At 48.3% G+C, this 26,192-nt stretch overlaps 1 protein-coding gene across 12 annotated transcripts in view; it reads right to left on the bottom strand.

Annotated features, from left to right (window-relative positions):
- The window catches only part of ATL2 (atlastin GTPase 2), a 43,647-nt gene extending 29,051 nt beyond the window's left edge, over window positions 1–14,596 (bottom strand). The window contains exons 1-2 of one of the 12 annotated variants that reach the window (XM_068675497.1): window positions 14,537–14,596; window positions 12,061–12,157 (exon numbers count right to left, since the gene is read on the bottom strand). In XM_068675497.1, coding sequence (XP_068531598.1) covers window positions 12,061–12,157; window positions 14,537–14,581 — 142 coding nt within the window. In that variant the 5' untranslated portion in view covers window positions 14,582–14,596. Of the gene's footprint in view, window positions 1–5,789; window positions 5,809–6,376; window positions 6,524–9,891; window positions 10,044–11,946; window positions 12,158–12,861; window positions 13,096–14,536 lie in introns of those variants that run through there. The other 11 variants (XM_068675493.1, XM_068675496.1, XM_068675499.1 and 8 more) reach the window with 11 other exon arrangements.
- Window positions 14,597–26,192: the final 11,596 nt, after the last annotated feature.

Genomic DNA, 26,192 nt, shown 5'->3' on the forward strand with positions numbered 1-26,192 from the left:
TTAAGCCACAAAATTGTCCTCTCCTTTCTCCAGCAGTCCAACTCCATGCAATTAACTCCCAGCAAGACCCATATGAAAGTTACGGGGCTGCTGCAGATCTTAATGCATCGCTGCTTCCCCATTGCTGCCTAGCAAATACTGCCAAGTAGCTCATTTTAAGGCCAGAAATAATTAAATGTTTTGAATACTTCAGCTATAAATAGGACTGATGAGCTAAGTTCCAAAGACTTATTGGATATCCAAACAAGAGTGGCAAAGGAGAAGGGGGGAGAAAGGCACATTTAACTCTCTCTGCTCCTTCAGGGCAACGGGATGTTAAGGGACAGATCTGGAACTGTTACATAAACTACTAGCAGAAGCAAAAAACCTGAAGCTACAGTTCTGCCAGGAAAAAGGAAAAAAAAAAAAAAGATATTCTGATGACCTAGATACCTACGAAGCATCATAACTGATCAGACAATAGGTCTGTCTACTCCCGAAGTGCTTGAAATTGCTTTCTCTGTTGAAGGGTCTGCATGCAGGAGCAGAGAGCTCTCCCACAGCCATGCAAAACACTACGCTGGCATTTTGCATTCTCCATTAAAATGAAGCCTCCCTCCAGCTTTTCTCTCCCCTTCAACGAAGAGGTGCTGCAAGAAAGTTAACCTTCAAATTCGGCTATTTGCAGTGAATGCACACAAGCAAGAGCACACCGAGGAGCAGATGCTAAGGCAGGAGGAGCAGCACAAACTGTGACCCAGTCCCGGAAAGCCAGCAGCAAAAAGAATTTTTTATATAAAAGGACTGCTTTCCCGAAAGCACATCATGAACTTAGAAGGATGTTTCTCCATAGCTACAAGGGAGAACTTGGAGGGTAGGGATAGTGACAAAGCACGCTCCTCATCCTTCCACCCTGCTGAAAAACCACAGCTATTATTAGCATACTCACTGAAGAGCCTCCCAGGATCTCTACCCACAATAAGGTTTACCAGTACTTTTCCAGCCCCCTCAAAGAACGCTGCTTTAAAATATGAAGACGAAGGTAGATGGAAGTACTACAAGGCCTTCTCCTCACCCTTAAGGTCGTTGCTCACCCAAGAAAATCCAGCTGGTATTTTCTAATTGTTTTAGTGCATAACTGCAGCTTACATACTTTGTATGCACTTCCCACACGTCAGCAACCAAGAGAATGACCAGCTATCCCAAACCACGGCTGGGTGAGGAGAACAGGGAGACAGGAACAAGGTGGGAGATGCCAACTGCAATTATCCCACGTTTGATCTCTAGATTAGTAGCCAGAATAGCTTTAGACACCCTGCTGCATCTGTTCTGTGGCCACAGGCTCAAGCAAGTGCTGAGTTTTGCTACACAGGGAGACATGCTGGAGGGCAAGTTTCCGTATTCACTTCCAGGATAAACAAGCTGTCAGTCAGGAACATCAACAGGTTTAAGGAAAAGAGCAAGTCAGGAGGCTTTTTTTGGATCAGGCCATGCTCTCATCTGAAGCCTCCAAGCAAAGTGATCTTCTAGCCTAGCCTTCAGCCTGCATCCAGTTTCCTGCCTCCCCTGAAATACCTGCAGCTTAGACAGCCTCCATCCAGCTTTTCCAGCGCTGTACTCCATGATTTTATTAGTTTTCCAGATTTAATTTCAGAGGTAAGAGCAGTGCAGGGAGAGATTGTGTTTCCATTAAGGAACTGCCTTCTCTAGATCGTGTAACCAGCAGAGCTGACACAGTAACTACCTGCAGACATCTTCATGGATGATTTTGATCCCTCCCTCCTCTCTCTCCTGAGGAAAATGGTTAGCCTGGCAGTGGCACTAACACACACGGGGTTTTCCTCGGTCATGCTTCCCTTTCACATGCACAGCAGAGGGACACACAGCACATACAAACAAAAACAGCGCCCAGAACACCGAGAAGCAAAACAGGAAGAGGCGAAGCCGACCACACAAATCACATCTCGGGGATAATTGAAACAAAAACAAAGTCACACCTTGCGTGCGGTGCTTTCATGGGGGCTGAAGGAAGAAATTGTTTTCACAGGGTTACACCACGAGCAGTTTTCCCCGCAGTCCCTGCTGCTAACCACTAACCTGCAACTGACCCACACAACACCTAACCGAGCCCACACCGTTCACAACCCCGCACCCGCTCTCTACCATTTCCACATCTCTGCCAGGCAGAAGAAGTCCCTTGCAAAGACACCAGCTCAAAGTGCATCTTTTCTGCCAACGGGACAGTGCCAGGAGCTGCCTCCTCCCTCCCCTGCTGCCTCTCCAAGGCTGCTCCAGCAGCACAGCCGAGGTTTAAGCTCCCCCTCACACAAGGGCTCTCCCACTCCTTCCCATTTCCATCCCCACGCAGTACCACGCTGCCTTCCCTGCTAATTTTGCAACGCATCCAGCGCTGCTGAGAGGCAAGCCAATTAAAAAAAAAAAAAAAACCACAACACCCCAGCAGAAAAAGCAATCCAATACAAATCATTTTCTACGAGCCCTATCAGCTCTGTAAGAGTCCAACAAGCACCAGAGGTGAAGACAGCCAAAGTGGAGCCACGCAACTGCATTATCTGACCCCAGGGCATAGGGTAAATTCATCTGTACTGCTGAACGGCACAGGACTGCTGCCCTCTGCGTTGGCACCACCGTCCTTGGTCCAGGCACAAACTTATCTTGAACAAACACACACACGAGGTGATGTGGTGTGCACCCCGCAGCCTCTGAAACAGCTGCACCAGCACAAACGAGGGGGAGGCACAAGATGCTTGACTCAGCACCGGTGCCAAAAGAAACGTTTGGCTTTGTTAACTACCAGCCAGGCAAGCTGGAAAACTTCTCCAGAGCCCCCGAACACACAAGTACAGCTAAGAAGTGCGTTCATGTGGGGACTGACCGAGCGATATGTGATAACTCTGCGAAGATGGGGAGACAACTGGGCTGTAACTGGATCGGACGGTGCGTTGCCAAGGATTTGTCTAGATGTGAAAGAGCTCAGATTTAGGTAGGGTTAGCCAGCACACTTGTTAACCTTCACTTAACAAGGTCTCCTTCCTCTGCAAACGCGGGTTAACACCAGCTTTAGTTTTGTCAGGAGTGTGTAACTGGTGGGAAGACCTTGAGCTTAGCGCAGGCCCTCCTGTGCTAGAGGAGAGTTCCCTTGGACACTCCTACTGAAAATACTGTACCTATTCAGAGATCTCTGCTGAGTCTTGGTTTCAAAAATCACAGCAGTTAATTTGTCACATGGGCGCTGTAAAACTCTCCCACTTCAGTAGCTCGGTTCCACGCTACAAGCACCTTTGCATCAGTCCAAAGGGCTCAACACTTACCTAATCTTCTTTAACATCATTCATGGCCCTTGTTAATACAGCAGCCTCAAACAGCATTAATAAGAGTCTTCACCTTTTTTTTTTTTTTTTTTAAACAAGCACTTTCCTGGAACAGCAAATGCCATTAGTACCTGTATGCTAACAGCCAAGCCTTGTGGAAAGCATAGCACTGAGGAAAAGAGGGAATAATCCCAGATTTAAGGAGCAGAGGGAAGGGAAACAGGTTACTACCGGTATTTACTTCAAGCTCTCAGTGCCAATCTAACTACTTTTCTGCAGGACAGCACATCATATGCTTGATCTACAAGTGCTTTAATTGCCACCTCACACTTGGGTACAGGAAGAAAATAGGCAACTGTCTGAAGACTATGTTTAATCCTCCTGCAGCCAACGGATTTGTCTTTGTAGACCCCATGCAGCGATCTCAGTCTGTGGGTGCCAGAAGTCTTTCTTCCCAGTGTATTGAGGATAAACCCTGGGGATAAGGCCAAGTTTACAAGATGAACCCAAACAAAGATAGCGGTGTGCTGCTTTGTAAAGCTCCCCAAAGCTTAATCTGGTCAGTTTTAGGGCACTACAGAAATGAGAAGTCAACAAGGGTTTAGACCAAACGGCTCGGTTTGATATTTGATTAATGCAATGGTGATATGTCTGCAACTCAAAGTACTTACACCCAATGTTATTCTTAGTCTCAGTGTAGCACAAGCCAACTTCCAACCTCTTTAAATGTAGTAGACTGCATTTTAAGGGTCTTCCAAATAAGCGGGACTCTCAGTAGCACCTGAAGGTTCCACCAGGAGTTATTTACATCTGCTATCCAAGTGTTCACAATGAACAATATTTATTCTTCTATTGCTATTTAGCTTTTTTTTTCCCCAGAAGTTGCTTCTTTTAATGCTCCTATCACCATTATTTTATTTGGGAAGATTCTTTCCCTTTCTAAATCTCAGAGCAGGACGTATGATAGATTTCCAATAGCCACTTATTTCTACAGTACTATTAGATGTAGAAAATACCCCAGTTCCGTGCCCCAACACCCGAAAGCACTGCTTACTGCACTTTTCTAAACAATTTCCGTACTAAGAAGCCTGACACGGTAGCATTTAGAAACATTTCCTTTTAAGTATTTTGTGCTGCATTCCCGCCCTTATCCCCATGACAAGCTTAAGACTTTGTTGCTTGGAAGATATGTGATAACGCCTCAAGGGCAGCTTTCAGCCCTTGTTTGGAGTCACACTGCTGTCATTACCAAGAACAACCCCTTAGTATTAGTTTAGAACTGCAAAGCATTCAAGAAAACCCTCTGATTAAGAGCAACATGACTTCTGAAATTATTTTTCTTGTATCGAGAACCTTTAACATTGCTTTCTACACCGGTATTTTCCCTGCTATTCTATGTTTGTGCAACAGAAGTAAAGGAAGCCGAGCTGCTGCCTCCATGCCCAGCAGTTCAAGTGAATGCTCCTCTCCTGAAATCACTACAGTAATGACTGCCATATTAGGCAGAGGATTTACACATGCTTTCATTTCTCCCCATTATTTAAGGTTCTCCACATAGATCACAGCACAGAGATCAAGATAAACAAACAGCCACAAGCCAAAACCAGAAGACCCTTACACCTACCTCAGTGGCTGAAAATGCAGAAAGGGAGGGAAATAGGACAAAGCATACAAGTTTGCAAGAGTGCTATCGCAGGATCGGGCTTACAGAGATAGTTAAAATAACCACACTTACTCTTCCACTCAGCAGTACCATCCTGTTCGAGAAGATAAGAGGTGAGAACAACTTTTCCAAGCACACACAATGTACGAGGATTAGTCCTAACACGTCAGTACAAGCAGTTAATATACTCTCCAACAGGCTTCTATACAATTTTCAAACCAAGGAGAAAAAAGCCTTGTCCTAGAATCATTACACAATTTATTGCACAAGAGACACTTCAAATATTTTACTGATAGCCACAAAAGCTTACAAAGCCAACATGCCTGTATTGTGCTCTGACACTACCTACAGACTGGAACCTGATTCTCATCTCAATCAAGCAACAACTTGCATAAGACCAAACCACATTCTGCTTTCCAGTATCAATTTACTGATAATTATATTCTAAACCCTGTGCCTGTAATCTGTACAACATTTTATTAGTTCAAGTCTCCAACTCTGCCACCTTCCAGGTTTTAGCTTCTATTTCAGTCTTCTAAGAGAAACCTGCCAAGGCTTAAGTAGCACAAAAAAAAACACCTTGCCATGCAAAAGTCACTGTCATGTGAGCCCAAAAATACAACCAATTAGTTCATTCTCTATACTGAAAGTAAAGCTAGAAGAAAAAATTAGATGTGAACAACATGAACAAGACATCTCAGAAAATTCTTCCTACAGCACCCAAGCTGTAAATCAGAGGCCCAGTGACCAAGCTGTAAGCTGAGTCCTTTCTCAAAAGGCACCCTGTGCACTCTTACAGCCTTGACACTTCTTACCCATTCCTGTAGGACAGAGAAAAGCAGGGCAAAAGACTTTTCAAGAGCAGCCTTTCGAGAATCATTTCTGCATTTTGTTTTCAAATGAACTTCTCTTTTGCATTAAATTTGCTAAGAAAATAACGCGTCATTATTTCAGCCTCTTAGCCCTGCTCATGCATCCACCAAGCCATCCTGTAACTCAGTTACCTGCATCCACTCGGGAAGTTTTTGTCAGACCACCCTGGATGCTGCACGGCTCAGTAATGCCATCTTTGGTGTCAACCATTCCACTTTAAGTTCTTCCAGCCATTAAGAGGAGCCAGCTAGTAACCACTATAAAATTAGCATAGCTATTTTTTCCTCTGTTTACTTAATGGGAAAGGGAGAAAAGACCTATTTAGCTTCAGAGATCATACTAAGCACTAAGACCTACTATTCGCACACCAGAACGTGGAACAAACCAGCCTTGTTACCTAAAGGAGTAACAACCCCACGTAGTAGCAAGGGTTTGCAGTAGCTGACTCCGGGCAAAGCAATTGGATAGCTTCAGGATATGCAAGCACACGAATAACCTGCCATGGAGGCAATTCATTAAGTGAACTTACCGTCCATGGTGCTCTAATGGCATGCGTATGCTCCCTCCCAAAAGGAAAAGAGAGGGTGAGCTCCTTGCTTTGCTGCAGAGCGAGAACTCCGGTCCGACACCGGCAGGTAGTTACTTGCTCAGCATTACTTTCTGCTTTAGGTCACCTCACAGCAACTTGTTTGTACAGCTACAGGAGATAATGGGCGTGATAATGGGCGTAACTTTCCAGTCTTGGGAGATAAAATTCAGTCAACCAAGAACTACCAGTGGGAAGAAGACAGACAGATCTTCAAATTCCCTAGATTTCATTTCGAGTTTGCTAAGTGGACAGAGAAAAGACTTCCAAAGTTTAAACACCTTCTGAGTTCCTCAGATTTTTTATAGTGAATGTGTTTCAAAACATGTCTTTACTATACTAAAAAAATCTTGCTTTCCTGGAAATGAACACTACACAAAATATATTAATATCTTTCTGATATAAACAGAAGTTAGAAGCCAAGCAAGTTAGCCATCAGTACCCTGAGAAAATCAGTTCCTATTACATATTAATTTGTTGCTAGTAATGACTTGATTACTGCCCTTACTCAAATAGACAGTACTCATTTCATATCGATCATCTTTGCAGCTAATCAAAGTAGCAGACATCAATCTTAGCCAAGTTTTCGCATGTATTTCAAACTTGCTCACGAAACATATGTTTGTTCTGGTGTTCTTAACAAACCCCCACCCTGCAAATATACTCAGATGTAAATCAACTTTACAGCACTACAACGTCAAAGTCAGCTCTAGGATAAATTAATATTCTTAATGTCAAGAACAGCCTTCAGCAAATAAGCAAAGCTGCTTTCATCTTTCCTCCTGGACAGCTCAACATTAAAGTTCAGGTTGCTAGAAGTGTTTTGAGAAATAGTCCCACACATTTTCCAGTAAGAATAAAGTCTTCAGAACCAATGCCTGTAATTACTTCTGAAAGTTTCTAGTGGCTCATGAATGACAAACATAGCAAACCTACGCAGATACCTATAAAATATTTGTGTCATGTTCACTTTCCATAGTTGAGATTAAAGACAAAACCTTGAAACACTAACAGTTAGTGTAGAAAGTTTGAGATGTGAACGAAAAGGTGGAAAACAGCACTCAAACTGGCAAGTTGAAGATCCCATTGTGGGCGCAGCACACAGCAAGACCAAGGAAACAAGTCAAACTTTAAAGATTAAAGCTTCCCATTAGAAGACGGCCATATCAGAACCTCAAAATACATCCCCCAGACAGGGTTTGTTTTGTAACTACAGTGCAGTTACAAAAAACAACTTCAAACTTTACTGAAAGACAGATTTTAGTGAAACTTGGCAGCTTTCCTCATGAATGTCCTTGGAGCTGTTAAAACTTTTTACAGGCTGTGCTGAGATGTACAACATTCTACTAATGACAGGCACAAAGTTGAAACAAGTTACAGTACAGAATAAAATCTGTGATCCAACTTGTGCTAAGAGATTAGCACACCAAGACATGGTTCACTACCAAAGCAAAAGCACAGAGTCATTTACCTGCACTTCAGTCTGCTTGTTACATCTGTTCTCACAGTTGGGCAACCCTCAGAGCTGGAGAGGTTGTGACACCGCCATCAGGAGCTAAGCGCTTTGCTACTGCGGAGAAAAATCCCCATCCCTCCTTCTCTCCAACACACCTGCATTTATCCATGGTCTAGGCAGCTGGAGGCAGTGCTCCTGTTCTTACTAGGACACGGGGAGAGCACAGACACTCAGGTAGCACCGTATCTTGCTCCAGTCAGTAGCACTTCATTAGTCTAGTCAGTAACGAAACATTAATCATGGATATTGAACTGGAACACAGGGACCACAGTCACCACATGGTACCTGAGATGTATCAGCCCCCCTATGAGATCTGGCTCACGCACTCCAGCCCACCTGACCCAAACAGGAGCAGCCTGGCCTCCTGAACAAGGAGAGGGCACCATATTTAAAGGAATGCTTTCAGGGTAGTTCCAGCACAGAACAGTTTTACATGAACTATTTCAGAAGTGTCTTTAAGTTGCTAGCAAGGGAACAACATGAGAAGGGAAGAATCCAGCCTTCTGCAACCCCTCTCCCTGCTTTCAAAAGATTTCTAGTTGAAACACCAGAGAGCTGTGGCTATTATTTAAGGAGGGATTATAACATCATTAGTGACTTTACTGTAAGCTGGAACAGAACAGCTGTTAAGCAACACTTGGTAATGGTACAAGAGAAGTTCTAAGCCTCTCCTGTTACATTCCTTTTCTTCCAACTATTCCAGTCTACCACACTCCTTTATTCCATTATACAGAAAGCTCTTCTGCAGGCAAGCACAGATCACCCACAGCTGTACAGGCAGACCCTGTCAATTAAGCTGCTCCATGCCTAAAATACCTAAGCAACTCAATAGTGACATACTCTTGTTTCCATCACTAGTGATGACATAGCTACCCTAAAGGCCATTTATTACAGGTGTGCTGGTGCTTACTCTGACCCCAAGAAAGTTAAGCAATGGTCTAAACACTTTATCTAAGATTATTAAGCCACATACTGCTGAGAGCAGAGAACCACCAAAGAAAATTCAGCAGCGCTAGCAGGGGAGGGAGTAAAAAGAAACCAATACTCAACCAATTATATCCTCGATTTCAGTCCCTGGACTGTTTTAAGTCATTAAAATTGCATCACTGCCAAACATACCCAGCCATTTCCACACGCTCAGTAGTTTTTGCCTTTTCCTCCCTATAAGAAAGTCAGCAGAGTGGCTGCCCTGCACCTGCCAGTTCACAGCACTGTTAAGACTTCCCCGTTCCTCGCTGGCTGGCAGATGAAGCCACTCAAACCAACAACACCACATGGCACCTGCTGGCTTTTGTTTTAACCATGCTCAGTTCAGCCACTCCAATAAATTAAGCGAGAGTTGTATAGAGATGTGAGAACAGTTCGGTGCTAAAACCTGCTGCAATTCGGATTTAGTCTGGTAGCCTGGTTTAGCCTGGCAGTCCCTCCGCAAGCCCTGGGTCCTCCATAAAACGGAATTACGGTGGGTATAGCTGTACAGACGAAGCTTTTGAGCTATCCTGGTGGGATATCCTGGAGAAACGAACCCGTACAAAGGCACATATATAGCTGTAGAGATGAGGCGTTTGAGCAGCGCTGGTTAAGACACCCTGAGGCAAACGAACTCGCGCAGAGGCCCTGTGCAAACTCCAACCGCAGAGCCGCCCCCCCCGGCCCAGGAGGCCCCGTGCCAGCCTCCTCCTTCCCCGCACCGAGGGGCAAAGCGGCTCCCCCAGCGCCACAGAACCCCCCAAAGCCCCCGTAGCCCCCCTCCCGCCATTTTGAGGAGAAACGGGGGGAAAAAGGAGAAAACCCGGGGCCTCCCCCCCCCCACACACACACACACACACCCCACCGGGACGCGGCCCCGCGCCTCGCCTCGCCGCCGGGAGCCGTGCGGGCGGCCCCGCAGCCGTTACCGGGCGCCTCAGGGCCGCGGCGGGGCCGTTAGCGGGGCCGTTACCTGCGGGCTCGGGCCGTTGGCGGGCCGGACCCCTGCGCCGCGCCGCGTCCCTGGCCGCCATCTTGTGCGGGTTTAAAATTAACTCGCCGTGACGTCAGAGCTCCGCCGCCCAGGCCTCGCGCGGCCGCCGGCGGCGCGCGCGCGAGCGCTTCAAGGAGCGGCGCGCGCCGGGTCCTAGCGCCGCCCGCTGCTGGCAAGGGGCGGCCATTAAGTGTGTGCCCCCCCCCCACAGGCTGTGCCCCAGCAGCCCTCACAGAGGCACAGTTGTCACCTAGGTTGGAAGAGACCTCCACGATCACCCAGTCCAACCTCTGACCTAACGCTAACCAGTCCTCCACTAACCCATATCACTGAGCTCTACATCTAAACGTCTTTTAAAGACCTCCAAAAATGGTGACTCCACCACTTCCACCCACCCCAATGCCTCACAACCCTTTCAGTAAAGGATTTCTTCCTAATCTCCAACCTAAACCTCCCCTGGCACAACTTCAGCACACTTCCCCTCATCCTCTTGGTCACCAGGCATGCGGGAGGACAGACCAACCCCACCTCCCTACAGCCTCCCTTAGGGTACCTATAGATTAATGAAACCCTACAGAAGTGTGTTAGGCCTGTTATTAAAGACCTAAACATTATTCCTGCTCAGTCTGAGCGACCACCACACCATGGCTTCTTCACCTGGTCAACGTGAGGTGGGAGCAGCTTTGCAGAAAGCTGGCTCTCCACAGCCACATACCCGCTCCCTCTCTGTGGAGGTCCTGAGTTACGCTGCCTTATCCCCAAGACACAGCTCCTGAGTGACAGCAACCACAAGTTTTAATTAGTCTGGCCTAACTGGAGGTGGAAGGAGAAGTCAGATCAAAAGCCAACACGCTCTCTGTTGTGGCCTCACAGTTATTTCTAAGCCACCTCCAAATCCTTCTTTTGGTAGCACCTTGGGCCTTCATCACATTGGGATCCATCCCGCTCGGTGACAGTCCCTGCCTGAGGGACCTTAACATCCAAAAGAGCCAGCACAACCAGAGCAGATAACTGCAGGACAATACAGCGGCCGAACTAACATCACACATTCAGTTATTCCACTTTTAATAGTTAAAATCTACAATACCATCAAGAAGAATTTCACTAAGCTAGACTTAAGTCAGCATAAACAGCAGCAGAATGCCACCCCTTCGTAGAGAAGGGCAGAGAAAAACCTTGCCATAGGCCTCCTGTAGTTTAATATCCCTGCTTATTTGTGGCAGCGTGCTATGGAAAGTGAGTGCGTCACTGCCCGTCCTTCTAGCCTCATCCCAAGTCAACAGCAAAACTTTCCTTGACATCAGAAAGGACCAAGAACACACTCTACTTTATTTGTGACATTTAGGAAAGGAAGGTTTCAGGAATATTTCAGGCATGTATAGAAGATCAGGCAACGGAAATACCTTGAAGTAAAACACACTGAAAGCCAGAAACCCTGGTAGCTATGATGGAGTAAAGATTCAGCAGCTCGGTATGAAAACTAAAGAGCTGGTGAAAATAAATAAATAAATCTAAAGACATTTCCCAGTTCAGTTGTTAGTAAACAACCTTATTTCTGATCAAGTCTGGAACAGTTTACGCAGAGAAGTGTTTGAAATACTGCGTGTACAGATGGATAGATTTCTACCCCATGCAGTAGGATTTGCTGCTGCTGTAACGTGAGAACAGAAGTCAAGAACTTAGAGGTCAGAAGGCTCCAACTTCATCCTGTCCTGTTCCCATGAAGAAAGATGTTCCGTGAGCTAAGGATTTTGTCCCCAAAACGTTAACTCCTGGCTGTGAAGGTCCCCATCTCCACTACCCTCCCAGCTGCTTGCCACTTTCTTCAGAGGCAGGCTAGCAAAGAATTGGTGTTAGGACTGCTTAAGCCAAGCATTGACTTGACACTAAAAAAAATAAATACTGGATCAGACTCAGATTTTTCACACTTTTCTGCATAAACCACTTCTCTATCCCTGTCTCTAACCTTTGTGATGCCACTGGGTTTGCTTAAGGTGACCTTCAGGACAACAAATCAGCGAGCCCAACACCCACCTGAGTCACCCTGAATGCCACGCTGGGGCTGGGGAATGGAGCAGTCTCCCATCCTAAAGGGCAGCGGGTCCTGGGATGAGCTGGAGAGGCTTCTAGCAGAGGTACTGCACTTACCAGCGTCTCTCCTCATCTGTTCAGGGCTGTGGAGTCCAAACAAACAACAGGGCCGGTCTCGCTCTTCCCTCCGTGCTGTGCAGGGCTGCAGGCAAAGCTGAGAACAGGCAGCAGTGAGATAAAGGTGGTTCTTCTGGCAAGCCCCCCTATCCTCAGCAAGAAGACATCCCTGCTGCTGGCTCTGGGAGCAGCCAGGGGGGAGCTGCTACCCGACCAGACACCGCCGAGGCAGCCACGTCACTCAGCCAAGCCTGAGATTTCCTAACAGCCTCCCATTGAGAAATCCACCCGGCTCTCAGGCTTGCTCACAGAGCCAAACGCATGCCCCTTAGAGCTAGGACAAACCCCACAAGGCCTCTCATCTTGCTTTTCCCACTGAGAGTCACCCAGGCTACAGAAGACTCTATAGCAAACCTTGTTCCCTGCCCATATGCTGGGTCCTGCCCGGGCTGGCTGGCATTTGCCTCACCACCTCTGTGAGGACCCCAGCCCCACAAACAAGCTTGGTTTCCTCGCTTTTTTCCCTCACTGATGCTCTCTGCTCCCCACAAGTGCCTCTCTCAGATGTGTACATCACACAGGTGATGCCAAACTCGTCACATCACCACAGAGCGCTCAGCACAGCCCTGAGCTTGCAGCTACGTGCGTGTTTGCTGTGGTGTGGAGCAAGCACATGACTTAAGGTTTGCCCAGGCAAAGCTAACGTGGAGCTGAGCTCATATCCATGCCAGGTTGGATACCTTCAGCCCAGCATGAGCACAGAAATATGGGGCACCACCCTACCTGGGCAAAGCAGCTTACCTGCAGAGAGCTCTGAGGGAGCAGAGAGGCTGTTGGGAGCCAAACGAGAGTTGGGAAGAGGAGGAAAAAAACAATTTACCAAACCTCCTGGACCTGCAGCTGTCCTGCATGCCTAAAGGAGAGGCCGTTTCAGCTGGCAGCAGCAGCACATGTGCTCAAGAGCCACAGAGCAGCCCCTCGCATACCACTCATTTATAGCAAGCTGAGTGGGAGACACGTCCCATCTCCCCCGGTGATGACTCAAGAGCTGCTCCTCTGGGGAGGAAGGATGAAATACCGTTGAATTTTAGCTGTTGTCGGAGCAGCTCAGAGCGTGTTGCTAGGCACCAGCTGCAGGAATTGCCTGCAGGTGCTTTCGCACGAGGGGCTGGGCCAGTAACTGCCCCCCCACAACACAAAACTGGGATTGCAGCCCCAGCGCCAAACACCTTTGAAGCGGGGCGTAATCCGTTCTCAGCCCAAAAGAGTCGTTGCACAATCTCCCCAGGATTAAGGGGTTTAAATCAAGGGGCTGTGGCGCAGCCAGGGGCAGGGCAGTGGGCAGGCTCCAGAGCAATGCTCTGCACCGTGGTGGTGCTTCGGGAGGCTCTGCTCCCTTCTCTGGGGTGGTGGCAATCCTGCAGGTGCAAATGGGGAGGAAGTCTTCTCCTCTGCCCTGCCTTATCAGGGTGATTGTCTTCCCTTATCAGGGTGATTGAAGTTTTCAGAGGATTGAATAACTAAGTGGTTTACTTCTGCTGCTGGAAACGAGGAGCTCTAACCAGCTGAAGCTTTCATGTGCAAACATTTACTCAAACTAACGCCTATCATTTGGCTCTGTATAAACACGGGGCAACCTCCATCTTGCTGTTATGCAACAGCGTAATGAGATGTGGCCACCTCCAAAGCCTGGGCTCCGTGCTGACTCTTACAGAAGGTGCAGCACTGCTAACAGAGCACTAACAAACCTGCAACCCCCCAGGCTGCCCACGGCCAAAGGAGATGTCTCAGTCTACAGGCAGCACGCTGCCCCTGGCCTTGCCCAGAGGCTGCGTCTGCCTGCAGCTTCGTGACCTGCCTCTGTGCAGGTCAGCGACACCAGCCTGGGGGTGGGGAGTGTGTACACACGTGGCAAATGGCAGCATGATGAAATGTTTTTCCACAAAAGTTTAATTTTTTTTTCACTTATCCTGGACCTTTCTATGTACCTAGGGGTTCAGGTCCCTTTGGTGGCCTTTCCGAATGGCTCCTCAGCCCAGCAAAGCCACCAGAGAGAAAAGACTTATCCGTGTGCCTGGACTCTAGCTCCCAAACCTCTTGTCCTAGAAAAAGAGGGATGGCTCCAGCTGTCACTGCAATGCCCGTCACACAGAAATAATCACTGAACCAGTAGGGCCTCCCCCCAGGGCACGGAACTGTTGTGCTCTGCTGCTACAAACAGCGAGGCTCTTGGCTCACGAAGAGGAGAGCTCAGTGGTGCCCACACGATGGGTGATACCCTGCTTCAGTCCACATTGCTGGTGATTTTTCAGCATAAAAAGGTCACGTTACCAGCGCCGATTTGGGATGAAAGCTCCATCACAGGAGCATCAGCATCAATTTAGGGTCTCGTTTGGGAAAAATGCTGAGTAGACATTTTATTATTTAATGTAGTGGAGTGAGACTGACTGCTTGGCGTGCTGCCCTTGGAGCCTACCTGAGCTTTAGCATCGCAAGCTAACTCCTCCCCAGGGCCAGGCATCACTGGCTTGTACTGATTTGAGTAAAGCGGTGCAGCTCTACACCCGGGGAGGGTGTTTTGCATTGAGCCCTGCGCAGGCAGACCTGGCTCCCGGTTGTTTGCAGGGCTGAATGTGATTGCCCTGGTGTACAAAGGGTGCTCATTACCCAGCGGAGTTTATTTGCATCCTTCACAGCTACGTGACTGGGGCTCTGCTGGGCGAGATTTACAGGTCCCACAAGGAGGCTGGTGGTTCATTCCCAGGGTTTCAGATGGTTTCTTCCAGTGCAGGTCCAGACTAGCTGCGGGAGAGATGAGGTTTGCTTAAAAGAGGGGTTCTGCTGTGAGTTCCCACGGCCCAAAAAAAAGCTGAGGTGCAGCTCAGCCACTGCCAACCTGCCCCACTTTGCTTCTCCCCTGAATGGGAGAAGATTTGGGCTATCGTGGGCTGCCTCACCAAGGACACAGGTAGCAAAACCCAAGCTCAAAGAGTCATCAGCAGGAGCTGGTGTGAGACCCTGTAGTGGCTCCTGGGTCTCTGGGGATCAGAGCTTCTTCCACCAGCACCATGGGGTTGGGAGAGAAAGGGCGGGCTCATATGTTCTGCTCTGAGCCAGGCTTGGTTTGGGGGCACAATACTTAACACAGCACTGAAGCTGCCTGGATTCAACCTCTGGCATCAAATCCAAGCCCGGGGCTGAGCCTAGACATGAAGCACCAGCCCAGCTCTGCCACCTGCATTTCCAGATTCAGGCCAACCTAGGCCAAGCCTAGGACACAAAGCAGAATGTGCTGCTTAAATCCGCCTGGATTAAGGTGTGAATTTAATTAGATTGAATCTATTCTCAGTAAAAACTAGATTACGCTCTAGAAAATGGTGTTTGGTCTTTCTCCAAGCCCCTTTCAATGCACCTGAGCAGGGGGCCTGCACCATGGCCATGGGTAATTGCAGTGAAACAGGCGGTCGAGCTTTAGCAGTACCCAGAGGATGGGGTGAGAGCAAGGTCCTGTTGCCTTTGGCTTTATGCCAGTCTGACGCAGAGGTTGTCCTGCCCCAAAACTCCTCCACAACACGGGAAAGAGTGGGGAGGGCAGTGCATGGGCAAGGCACGGTCACAGGGGCTGGTACCTGCCGGCCCCAGTCCTGCTCCCCAGCTTGCTCCAACGCCACCAAAGTGTGTGTGTCCTCGCAGAAGAGCAGAGTGCAAGTTTTTTGCCAAGAACTGCTCATTGAGAGTGTGTCTGGGTCCTCCAGAAAGACAACTTTTCCAGAAGTAAAATGCACTCAGGAGCTGTTCTCACCCTGTGCACCAGGTCAGCCACAAAAGGCCAGTGTGACAGCGGCTTTTGGCACATCGAGGTAGTTTGACAAAAGAAGGCTCCGATGGCTTATCACAGGAAAAAAACATAGGAAGATTTGGAAGTAACAGTCAGGGGATTTTAATCTATTTTGAGCAGATAAGTAACGTTAGCTTGGGAGAAAGAGAAATACAGAAATGAAGCTTTTTACTCTTACCTGGTTCTCCCCACCCATCCCCTGACTCCCCTCTGCTTTGTGAGCATCGCTCCTACACCACCCCGACACTGCTCTGTGCCTGTCAGAGCAGGATTTGGGGGCACAACGCAACTGAGGGATAACTCGAGCTCCCTTCGTGCCATCCCATCACCCGCTGCTCTCTCCATTTCCCCTCTACCCTCTGAGCTGGAAACAAGAAGAGCTCCCCCTGCCCTGTGCCAGTTTGTTGAGCTGCTCTCCCTCACCCTCAGGGGAGCACGGCCACCTGCCAAACCTCCTTATTAGGAAGAAAATACCCAGCAAAAATAGGCTAACCAGCTGTAAATGTGTGCTCCAGGAAGGCAACCCCAAGGCAGCAAGGCTCACAGCACGGTGTGGCCTCTCCCCAGCTTTGTTTGCAACACGGATCACCCCTCGCCCTTCCTACAGCGCTCCTGCTGTCCTCCACGTGCTTTTTTTTCAGCTGCTTTGTTCTGCAGCATCTTTGAAATCATTTGCACGGGGCTGTTATCCGGCCCCAGGTGGGCAGCAGTGCCCAAAATCGGCGACTTGAGAGTGTGAGGGTGGCCCAGCCCCGGTTTTTGCTTCACCAGAGCTTTGAGAGATGCAGAGAGCAGCTCCCTGCTGCAAATGGCACAACGCTGGGTTTGCAGATAGCTCGTGCCCTTGTGAGCCTGCTGTGCCAAAAGCAGCTGGCAACGGGGAACCCCAGGGCAGCAGCGAGGACGGGACAAAGCATGGGATGTCCCAAAGCATGGAATTGCTTTTCCTGCTTCTTGCCCGGGGTACGGCAGCCCTGCAAAGCACAGCCTGTTTTCCAGGCAGCTCCACCGCCAGCTGCAGCCACCCGGCAGGCACAGCGGCCCCGGCTGATTATTTAACAGGGGATTGTATAACACACGTTACATTTCTGTCCCTGACCTCAGCCCTGGGACATCTCCCACCCGGAAAACTTCCAGGCTAATCTTTCAGGCCTTTGGGGGGGAGCAGCCTCGGGCATCTGACACCATCCCGCAGATGATCGGGGGGGACCAGCTGGCTCCGGGCTGCCTGGCACACCCCAGATGCAAGGAAAGGAGGAGAGGAGGGAACTTAACACCCCACCACAGGCCTAGGGGTGGAGATTGCTGCTTTAGACCCATCTCAGCCAGGAGCAGTGAAGATGCCTGGCTGTTAGTGGAAGGAGAGGGGCTCGGGAGGATTTAGCAAGAGCCCGTGGTTCTTTGGGAGGCAGGTACAGGATGGGGCCAGTCTTCCCGAGAGGTCAAGGCAGTATAACATAAATTACAGCCTGGCTGGTTCAGGTATGGCATGAGGAAAACTTCCCCAGAAGGATGGCACAGCCCTGGGACATGTGCCCGGAGAGGAGGGGTCTCCATCCTTGACATTTTAAGCCCCAGCTGCCCAAAGCCCCCACTGCTCTGCCCCAGCCCTGCTCTAAGGGTGGGCTGGATGAGAGATGTCAACGGGCCCCTTCCCACCAGCACTGCTAAAAAAAAATGCAGCCCCAGAAAAGAAAAAAAAAAGGTTCAGAAGGCAAAATCTGTTACTTAAAATCCCTGACTCTTTCCACAGCTGGGCAAGGGAGCCAGCTGCTGCAATGTAATTAAGCCCAAGCATTAATCGAGGGGCCTAAAAGGCACGATGCTGGCTGAGGAGCAGGGATCCGAGCCCCAGGGCTGTGCCTGTCAGCTCCAGGAGATGCCTCAGAGGTAGGCAGCACAAACCATGCGTGCTTTCAGAGAATTGTGGTGGTTCTTTAACCCAGAAAACTTTCTGGCTGTTTCAAAGCCGAACTGCCCTGGCCCCTTGGGTTCAATCTCGGTTGGAGGAAGCAGCAGCGCCTTGCTCGGAGGGGTTTGATCGTGCAGAGCTGGTTTGTTTCATTTACAGGCCACGGGGAACTGCTGGCAGCTTCCCTTTCCCCTTTCTGCTCGCTCCTATCCCTGGCCAGGCAGCTCCAAAGCACCAGGGCAGCTTGTGCAAGACTTAACGCAGAGCTTGGAGGATGGTGCTAGAGATGCCAAACTGAGCTGCCCTCCCCCAGGAGTTACAAAATCCATGGCCAAGGTTAAGCGCCGTGAAAGACCTCTGGACCGGGGCTGCCTCTTCGGGAACACGTGCCCTGTTCTGCACAGGCGAAAGGAGAACAAAATACAGCAGCAAATAACGCAAATGCAGAAGGAAAGGAGAGCAGGGGAGAGCCCAGGCTGAAGGCAGGGAGGGCGATGGCTCAGCCAGACCAAGGCGCTGAGGTTTTCACCGCGTTACCGAGTTGCTGCGTGACCAACACCACTCACCTCCTGAAACCCTCTCTGAGGCCAGTTTCTGTTACCTTTAACGAGGACAGAAAGCAAAAAGAAGGCAGACACCTTCCCCAAATAACCAACGGGGGTTGTGTCACGCCCAGTTGTTTTCATTTGGCCACGCGCTACCTGGTTCCAACGTTGCAGCTGGCCCTGGGCCGTGCCAGGAGCGAAGGCAGCACAAAGGAAGCCAGGGAAGGGGCCAGAGCTCGGCAGCAAACAGCTGCTGAGACCGAGCCTTGGCCGGGCTCCTGCTGTGACCCAAGGCAGCCTCCAGCAGCATTCACATTCCTCCCTCGCCAGCCTCTCCGGCTACAGCCCGTCGTGAGGGTGCAGCCTGATGTCCCCTCGCTAAACCTCTTTGCGTTTATTTAACAAATTCTTTTCTGAGGCCCCACGCCACTGCAGCTGGTCACTGGGTCTTTTTCCATTCTGTCCCCCCCATGGAAGTGAACCCATTTATTCTTCCTAAGGCAGGCTGACGTTTGGCCACTTTCCCTGAAGCATCAAGGGCATTTGCACACGTCTGGAAGCGTAGCAGCTCCCCCAAGGAAAAGGGACGAAACCTCCTCCCTCGCCTGGTAGATTAAGTTGCTTACACAAGTGGAATCAAATCCAGGTTTCTGGGTTATCTAGGGGAGCTCTTTTGCAACGCTGCTTTTTAGGAGAGGGGTTGCAGAGACGCCTTCCCTCACGCCCCGGAGCTGGCAAGGCTGCAGCAGAGATTCAGACGTCGAGTTCTCCAATGCGGGGGTTTCTGGATAACCCAGAGAGGATTCCCAGGGCGAGGATGGGTTTCTGCAGGAACAACCGTACACACACCACCCTCTCCAAAGCGTAGCCGTGATGGGCAAGGCGTGGGCTTGCTGCCCTTGGCACACTCCTGCAGTCTCTCTTCGCTCACAGATGTCTCGGCAAACTGCCCCGCACGAGCCGGAGGGGCTGTCCTGGCAAATAACAGAGTGTTCGGGCAGCTGGGAGCTCCTGCACACGCCTGGCTTCGTACATCCCTGCAGTGATACAGCACAGGGACTGCAGGAGAGCATCCTGCGACCTCCAGCAGCCTACGAGCACAAAGCAAAGGCAGCGTAAAAGCTACCCAAGACAGGGCTCATGTGAGGTGTTACCATCCCCAGCCCAGCCACCAGCCTTTGGCTGCAGACCCTGTGCCCACCTCTCCCAGCACTTCAGCTGTGGGCAAAGGGACCCGAATTCCTTGCTGCCACCTGCTGTCCCCAGCCAGCAGGGCAGGGCCCTCTGCAGGGCACCAGGGACCCCAAAGCCTGGCCTGGAGACCCAGAGACACAAAACCAGGAGCTTTCCTTCCTACTCCTCCTGGTCACACGCTGCAGAACGGCATCCGATCGAGTTGTTAAGTTTGAATCTTGTGTCAAGATTGGCACAAAGGTTGCCAGACCCGAAAGAGGCAATTTATTTGCAATTCCTCAGGCAAAGGAGGCTGAGAAGATGCCATACACACGTGTAATTAAGAAGCAACTTCCAGTCATGTAGATGGTATGAGGTGGGCTGTGCCTAGCACACAGGGAATCCAGGGCTATACATTGAAAGCCATTTTTGCATCTTCTTTAATAAATTTGGTATAATTTATTTGTAGGTAGAACTAGAGGTCCTGAAAGCAGCCAGGAGAGGGATAAGAGGCACAAATCCATAATGGGAGGCCCGTAGAGAAGTAGCCACAAAATGTCACTGTGGCAACAGCCCCCTGTCCTTCACTGCCCTCCCGTACTCACTTTTACCAGGTTCCTGGCAGAAATCAGCAAGTCCTCACCCACACAGCCCATGCAGGGACAGGTTCAGGCTGCACCTGCTCCCCACACCAGAACGACCAGTCCAGTAGCATTCCCTGAGGTGCCCTGGGCCTCCCTGACCCGAGATAATTGTAGTGCCAGGAGGGCAAGCAGCTCGGCTGTGCCGGTGAGGACCAGCACGTGAAGGTCCTGCAAGCTGAAGGGGCGAGCTGCTCCTTCACTAGCAAACCCGGTGTCGGCATTGCACAGCCCTAGCTATGAGGCTGGCTCAGGGTTAGTGGGGGCGTTTGGCTAAAAAACTCCTCGCAGAGCTGCGAGGACAGGCGTGGACAAGTTCCTGCGCTACTGGTGAAACTGGGAGCTCTGGGCCGTTTGTTGTTATGGCTCTGCTGCGCCCTTTTTGGCTCATGAGCTAACCATGCAGCTGGCAGGCCTCAGCCCAGCCCTTGCACATGACTCAAGGCAGGCATGGAAGAGGCTGACGCTGTTGGAAACACCGATTTTCATGGTGTTTAATAGGAATCCAGCTGATGCAGGGCTACAGGCAGCCACACTACCACTGGGGAGGTGGGAAACGTTAACACCTGACAAGGAGAATAAGAGGAGCAGCCTAAGTGCTTGCAAAACGCTCAGTGTGAAAGGTTTATCCTTACCGGGATGCTCACTAGAAAGGTCCGCAAGGGAGAGTTCCTGGAAAGCTCAGGCTGTTTTCAGCAGTGAGAAATGGAGGTTGTGCTGGCGGTCCCGGGACCAGTGCCACTGCTCGCTCTCTGCCAGTCTAAAAGAGTAAGGTTAGCTTTTACTGTCCCTGCATCCCCCAACGTGCCTGCTCTATTTCCTAAGAAGCTTCAGAATATGCAGAAAGCAAAGACAGATGAACAGTCTCTGCTTGAAAGCTTTGGGAGATAAAAAGGAAGAGCTCTCTTTATTTTTAATGGCATGGTCATCAAGGATACAGACAGCTGGGGCAGGTGAATGCAAGGCTCGAGCATAAATAGTTTGTCATGGCCTATGCTAGAAAAGCCATGGGGTCGCACCTAACTGTGAACTTGGGGTCCATATCCCAAAAGACACGGGGAAGTATCACCTCATTTGTCTTCATGGAGGGAAGCTCATCCTTTTGGGTGTTAGGGTAGGTTTTCATTATTGTTAGATAAAAGCTGTAGCTGTTGAAAGCAAGACTAGAGAGGATGTTATTCTGAAATGCTTTGAAATAAATCAATAGCACAGTCCTAACCTAAATCCTGTCATTAGTTCGTACTGCTTCATATTAAGGAAAAAAAAAAAATAAAACACACACACACAAAAGGAAGCTTTAGAGGCACAACAAAGATCTTTAAAAAGGCAGACAACTTTAGCAAAAAGAAGATGAGAAACCTGCAGAGAATTATTGGGCAAGATGAACATACTTAAGTATAACTAAAATATTCTGGTTTGAGCTATATCTTCAGAGCTCAATAATTTATTTCTAATTTTAAAAGCCCCTCCCAAAAGAATAGGTAAGTAAGAAGTGAAAGCTCAGTGAGTGGGATTCCTCCCTTAAACTAGTGAAGAGTTTCAGGTGCCTGTGGTTCAGCCAGCAGCTACACAGTAACTTCAAGACAGATTACCCAGGCCAGTGTCTGACAGGGCTGTTTCTCAGCCTCCTGAAGCCTCTGGTGAGGGTGCTTATCTGGAGCTCACTGATTTAATCTGATTTAGCAGTTTCAGTGCTGTGGTTAACAGAAGAGAAAATAGAAGCATAATCTATATTACATTCAAATCCCTGCATCAGCACTGTAAATTTAAAAAGGCCAGAAGTCTACACTTAGATTACAGGGAAATCATCAACTAACACGAATTGGGCTTCCTAAAACATCCAAAGCCTGCTGTTTTAAAAGCCTACGGGAGAGAAAATGAGTCCCACAGAGAGGAGTTTTAGTAGGCAAGCACCCAAACTAATAGCTTTTAGGGGCTTAATTGATTGCTATGGACTTCAATTTGTATGGAGCACAAATATTTGCAACCTACTTTTCTTACTAGGGTAAAGAAGGATGAGCTCACTAATGGAGAGAGGAAACGGTGGCAGGAGAAAATAAACAGGTAATGGCTTACATGAAATTAAATAATTACATCTTGTACTCTGCAGCAACTGCTAACCTCAGCCATCCCCCACGCTACAAACCCACTGTAGTGCTATGGTCTGATGAATTCTGCTATATGGCCCCTGCCAGGACCAATTGATATTCCTGGATGCTTTGGAAAAGAGGGTTAATTATCTTGCTTTTTAATGTACCACGTAGCTGCTGGCTCCCTGTCGCGTTTCTGCAGTACTCATTCCCATGCGTGAAGGCCCATTCAGGCTGCAGCTGCTCTACAAACACCAGAGAAGGAAAAAGTTAAATAAATCATGCCAGAAATTAAGACCTCACATCAGCAGCTGCAACGTTCAAAAGGAAGAGCAGAGAACCTATCTAAATTAATGCGTGGCTCTAGCCCAGGGAGCTGGCAGTGAAAGGCCAGCCCAGGAAGGCTTGGCATAGGACAGACACCCAGGCTTTCTGAACACAAGAAAAGGGACTGAAGTTATTTCCCTTAGAGGAACACAGCCAAAGCACTACTAATCCGGCTGTGCTAGGTTCCTCCACATCCTGTGGGAATCACAGTCCGTGGAGAAAGAACCCTTTTATTTTTAACGGGGAAAGAGCATTATGCATTAGGAGACTTAAAAGCACAGAATATTTCTGTTCCATTCACTTGCTTATACAACTGTCTAGGAACGGGAGCTCTTTACCTTTTACAAATCAGCTGCCGGACTTGGGGCCCTCATCACCCCCACTCCTGAACAGCTATTTGCTTCAGCTTACCTTCATCGCAGACTTTGTCCCCTGCCAGCTTTAGCAAAGAACCTGCACGGCACGCCAGAAATAACGCCTTGCCACGTGAACACATCTGATCACCCCTCTCCACAAGTGCCAGTTTTCACGGTGCAACTGAGAGCACAGTATTGTTTTACTGGCTACCTGGTGCGTCTAGGGTGAAACAGGTGAGACAAAAAGAAAAAAAAAAGCAAATCCCCTGGTTTACAGGTGAAGAATGACACCAAGAATTTCTCAGCTCAGTCTTCCTTTGTGAATATTAGCATTTTTCACAGTCCAGTTGACTCCCAGACAACTTATGGAATCAGAGGTGGGCTGGGATGAGGGTAGATTAGTTTAAAACATGTGGTCTTAACAATTGAGAGGAAAAAATGGCATAAGCTAGAATAAATGAAAGAAGTGCAAATAACCTCACTTCTAAGACAGAACGGCCTTTAAACACGTGCAGCTGCTTCATCTGGCTGCAGTTTAACATCCACCTCTCATCCTTGCCAGCACCCGAACCAGGAGACAAACGCAGGTCCAGTGAACTGTGCTCACCCCTTATTCTTTTGTGCCTCTTTTCCAGGGGTCTCACAGCAGCTCTTGTCTCTTGCTTAGACTGGATTCGTCCACACACTCTTGAATTTCACAACCAACCTGGTGAGACGATTTACTTCTAGCATGCTTTTATTCACTGAGGCCTTTCTCAGTCTTGGAGCAATGCAACCTACAATATAGAACAGCAGTGGCAGCGAACCAACACACCTGAAGCACTCTGGGGAGCACCAGGCTGCAGTGGTGACTTTAATTTTTCCTTTCTTTGGGGATGTTACTCACAGGGGATCTAAATCAGGATTTGTGTTGTTTTTAGGGCTGACAGATTATTATATTTAGCCAGATATACAGAGGGCAGTATCAGCTCCTCTGTGATAACACGCCAGGGTTTGGTCAGAGCATCAAACACGACAGCTGCAACATGTAATTACTGCAAGGCAAATCTTACAGCAGGACACTCCTAAGTTACCTTTGAGATTCCAGATCTGTGAAGGTGGAAGGCTCTCAGCTTCAGCATAGCTGCATCTAGTTTAAGGTCAATAATCAGAAGAATTACATTTTCTGCATCAAGAACTCTTCACAGAAAGTGGAGCCCATAACCAGGTTTTATTTTCTCATGCCTTCTTGCACACTATTTCTAGACAAGGCCATGCCAATGCAAACAAGATTATTTTTAATACCACCTCTGTAATTGCCAAAAGGGAATAAACCAACAGATTGGGTAGACATAAAAAGCTGAAGTGTCCAAAAATACCCGAGTAGCTACCGATGTAAGAATACAAGGTATTTTCAAAGAAGACTTAAGAAAATCCAAAAGATATTTAAACACAACCCAGAAGTGGAAAAAGAAATGAGCAAGTGTGTTTGTGTTCTCAGACTCCAATGTATTATTTAAAGGAAGAGACTGAATGTCTCCTGCTAAGACATCATAATATTCAAACAAATTCAAGCTCTGTTCACAAGGAAACACACAGCAGGAAAAGGAGCAAGTTGCATTTAATTACAATAGAGGGTTTCAGCCAGTTACAAGCCAGCTTACCCCAAACATCCCCTACTAAAAGACAGAATTAGCAACATCACATTAAGTCGTATCATTCCTTTCATGAAGTAAAACACCCGAACATTTCCTGAATGGTTCCTTTTAAATCTTTTCTTATATCACCCTAGTGATACACTCCATCTTGCTGTGGTGGTATAGAAAGTCAAAAAGCAACTCTTCCCAATTCTTGCATGTAAGGGGAAATGAGTACAAAGAAAGATTAGAGTACCAGGAGAGAAGATGAACAGATCTCCACCTCAACGTGTCATTTACTTCCAATGAAAGGTGAGCAATTAGAAAAAATAACCTTTTTTTTTTTTTTAAACAGTGGAACAGACGTGAATATATTACAGTGTGAACGCAAGCTGCTTGCAAGCAAGAAATATGCATAGCAGTGCTCACTATTTTGCATATATGGCTTATGCAAAAGGGACAGAAAAAACTGCATTGAGAGACCTCAGGAGTTTAATTTTAATCTGACAAATACAGTAAGTGGTAGGCTGCCAAATTACACACAAACGTCACTCCCCTCGGAGCAACTCTTTACCTGCCCCACTGCTTTGGCTCTATTCTAAAGAGCAAGATTACAGGTGAACACAGACCTCGATTTTGGAAGGAGGAGACCAACCTCATTCCTCCCTGAGGACAGCTATCTATCCTTGTGGGCCCAGGAAATGACATTATTTTCTTTTTACAGCCAGAGACCAACAAGGAATTTTCACGTTCTCAACTTTTACATGAAGAAGATGATTATTTTATGTAGGAAGAAGGTTAAACAACTTCTCAGTCTCTACTCTTTTCTTCCCCACATGGCGCAGGCTACTCATTTTGCAAAACAGGGACTTCCAGTTGGGGTCACGTCCTCTCAGATACACCAAAAGCTATTCTGTTTTCAGTGTTTTCAGACTGATCTGAGCAGCCACAGGAAAGATGCTGTTCACCTGAGCATCTTAGGCACTGAATGCTGTGATCCGCCGAGGATACAGAAACATTAAAGTGCTTTTTTTTTTTTTCTTTTTCTTTTTTAAACCTGAATGCTCTTAGGGTCACATCCTACATCCCAAACCGGACCAACAGATAACACACTAGTTTTAATGCTTAACTGCAAACCACTTGACTTCTCAAACAACATTGATACAAATAGCAATGCAAGTTATGACAGGAGGAACTGGTTTCCACAGAACATTCAAGGTGATGGAAGAGAAACGAATGACTGGGAGAGACGTTTCACAATTAAATCACTTGGCAGCACAGAACACTAGTACCCAGCACTACTGGCAAGTAGCTGGCTATGGCACATTGCCTTCCAGGCTAGAGTTCTCTGGAAGCAGTTTCTGGGAGAAAAGCACGAAGGCTGAAAGAGCACTAGCAGTGCCACTACACTGCAAGTCTGTTTGTCATCTTCCAGACTAGCGGCTGGTATTATTCCAAACCTTATGCAGAAAGAGTTGCCAAAGAGCAGCAGTCCTTCAGTTCCCAGTTCAGATGTACTAGAAGCCTGCTTTGAACTCCTGAAATACTCATTACCTGGAACATGAATAAAATGGAGGCAGACAGGATGAAAATGAATCATAGTTGATGGGAAAACCTGAAGAACAGCTGACATT

This window comes from Anas acuta, chromosome 3, assembly GCF_963932015.1.
Source record: "Anas acuta chromosome 3, bAnaAcu1.1, whole genome shotgun sequence".
Taxonomy (NCBI): domain Eukaryota; kingdom Metazoa; phylum Chordata; class Aves; order Anseriformes; family Anatidae; genus Anas; species Anas acuta.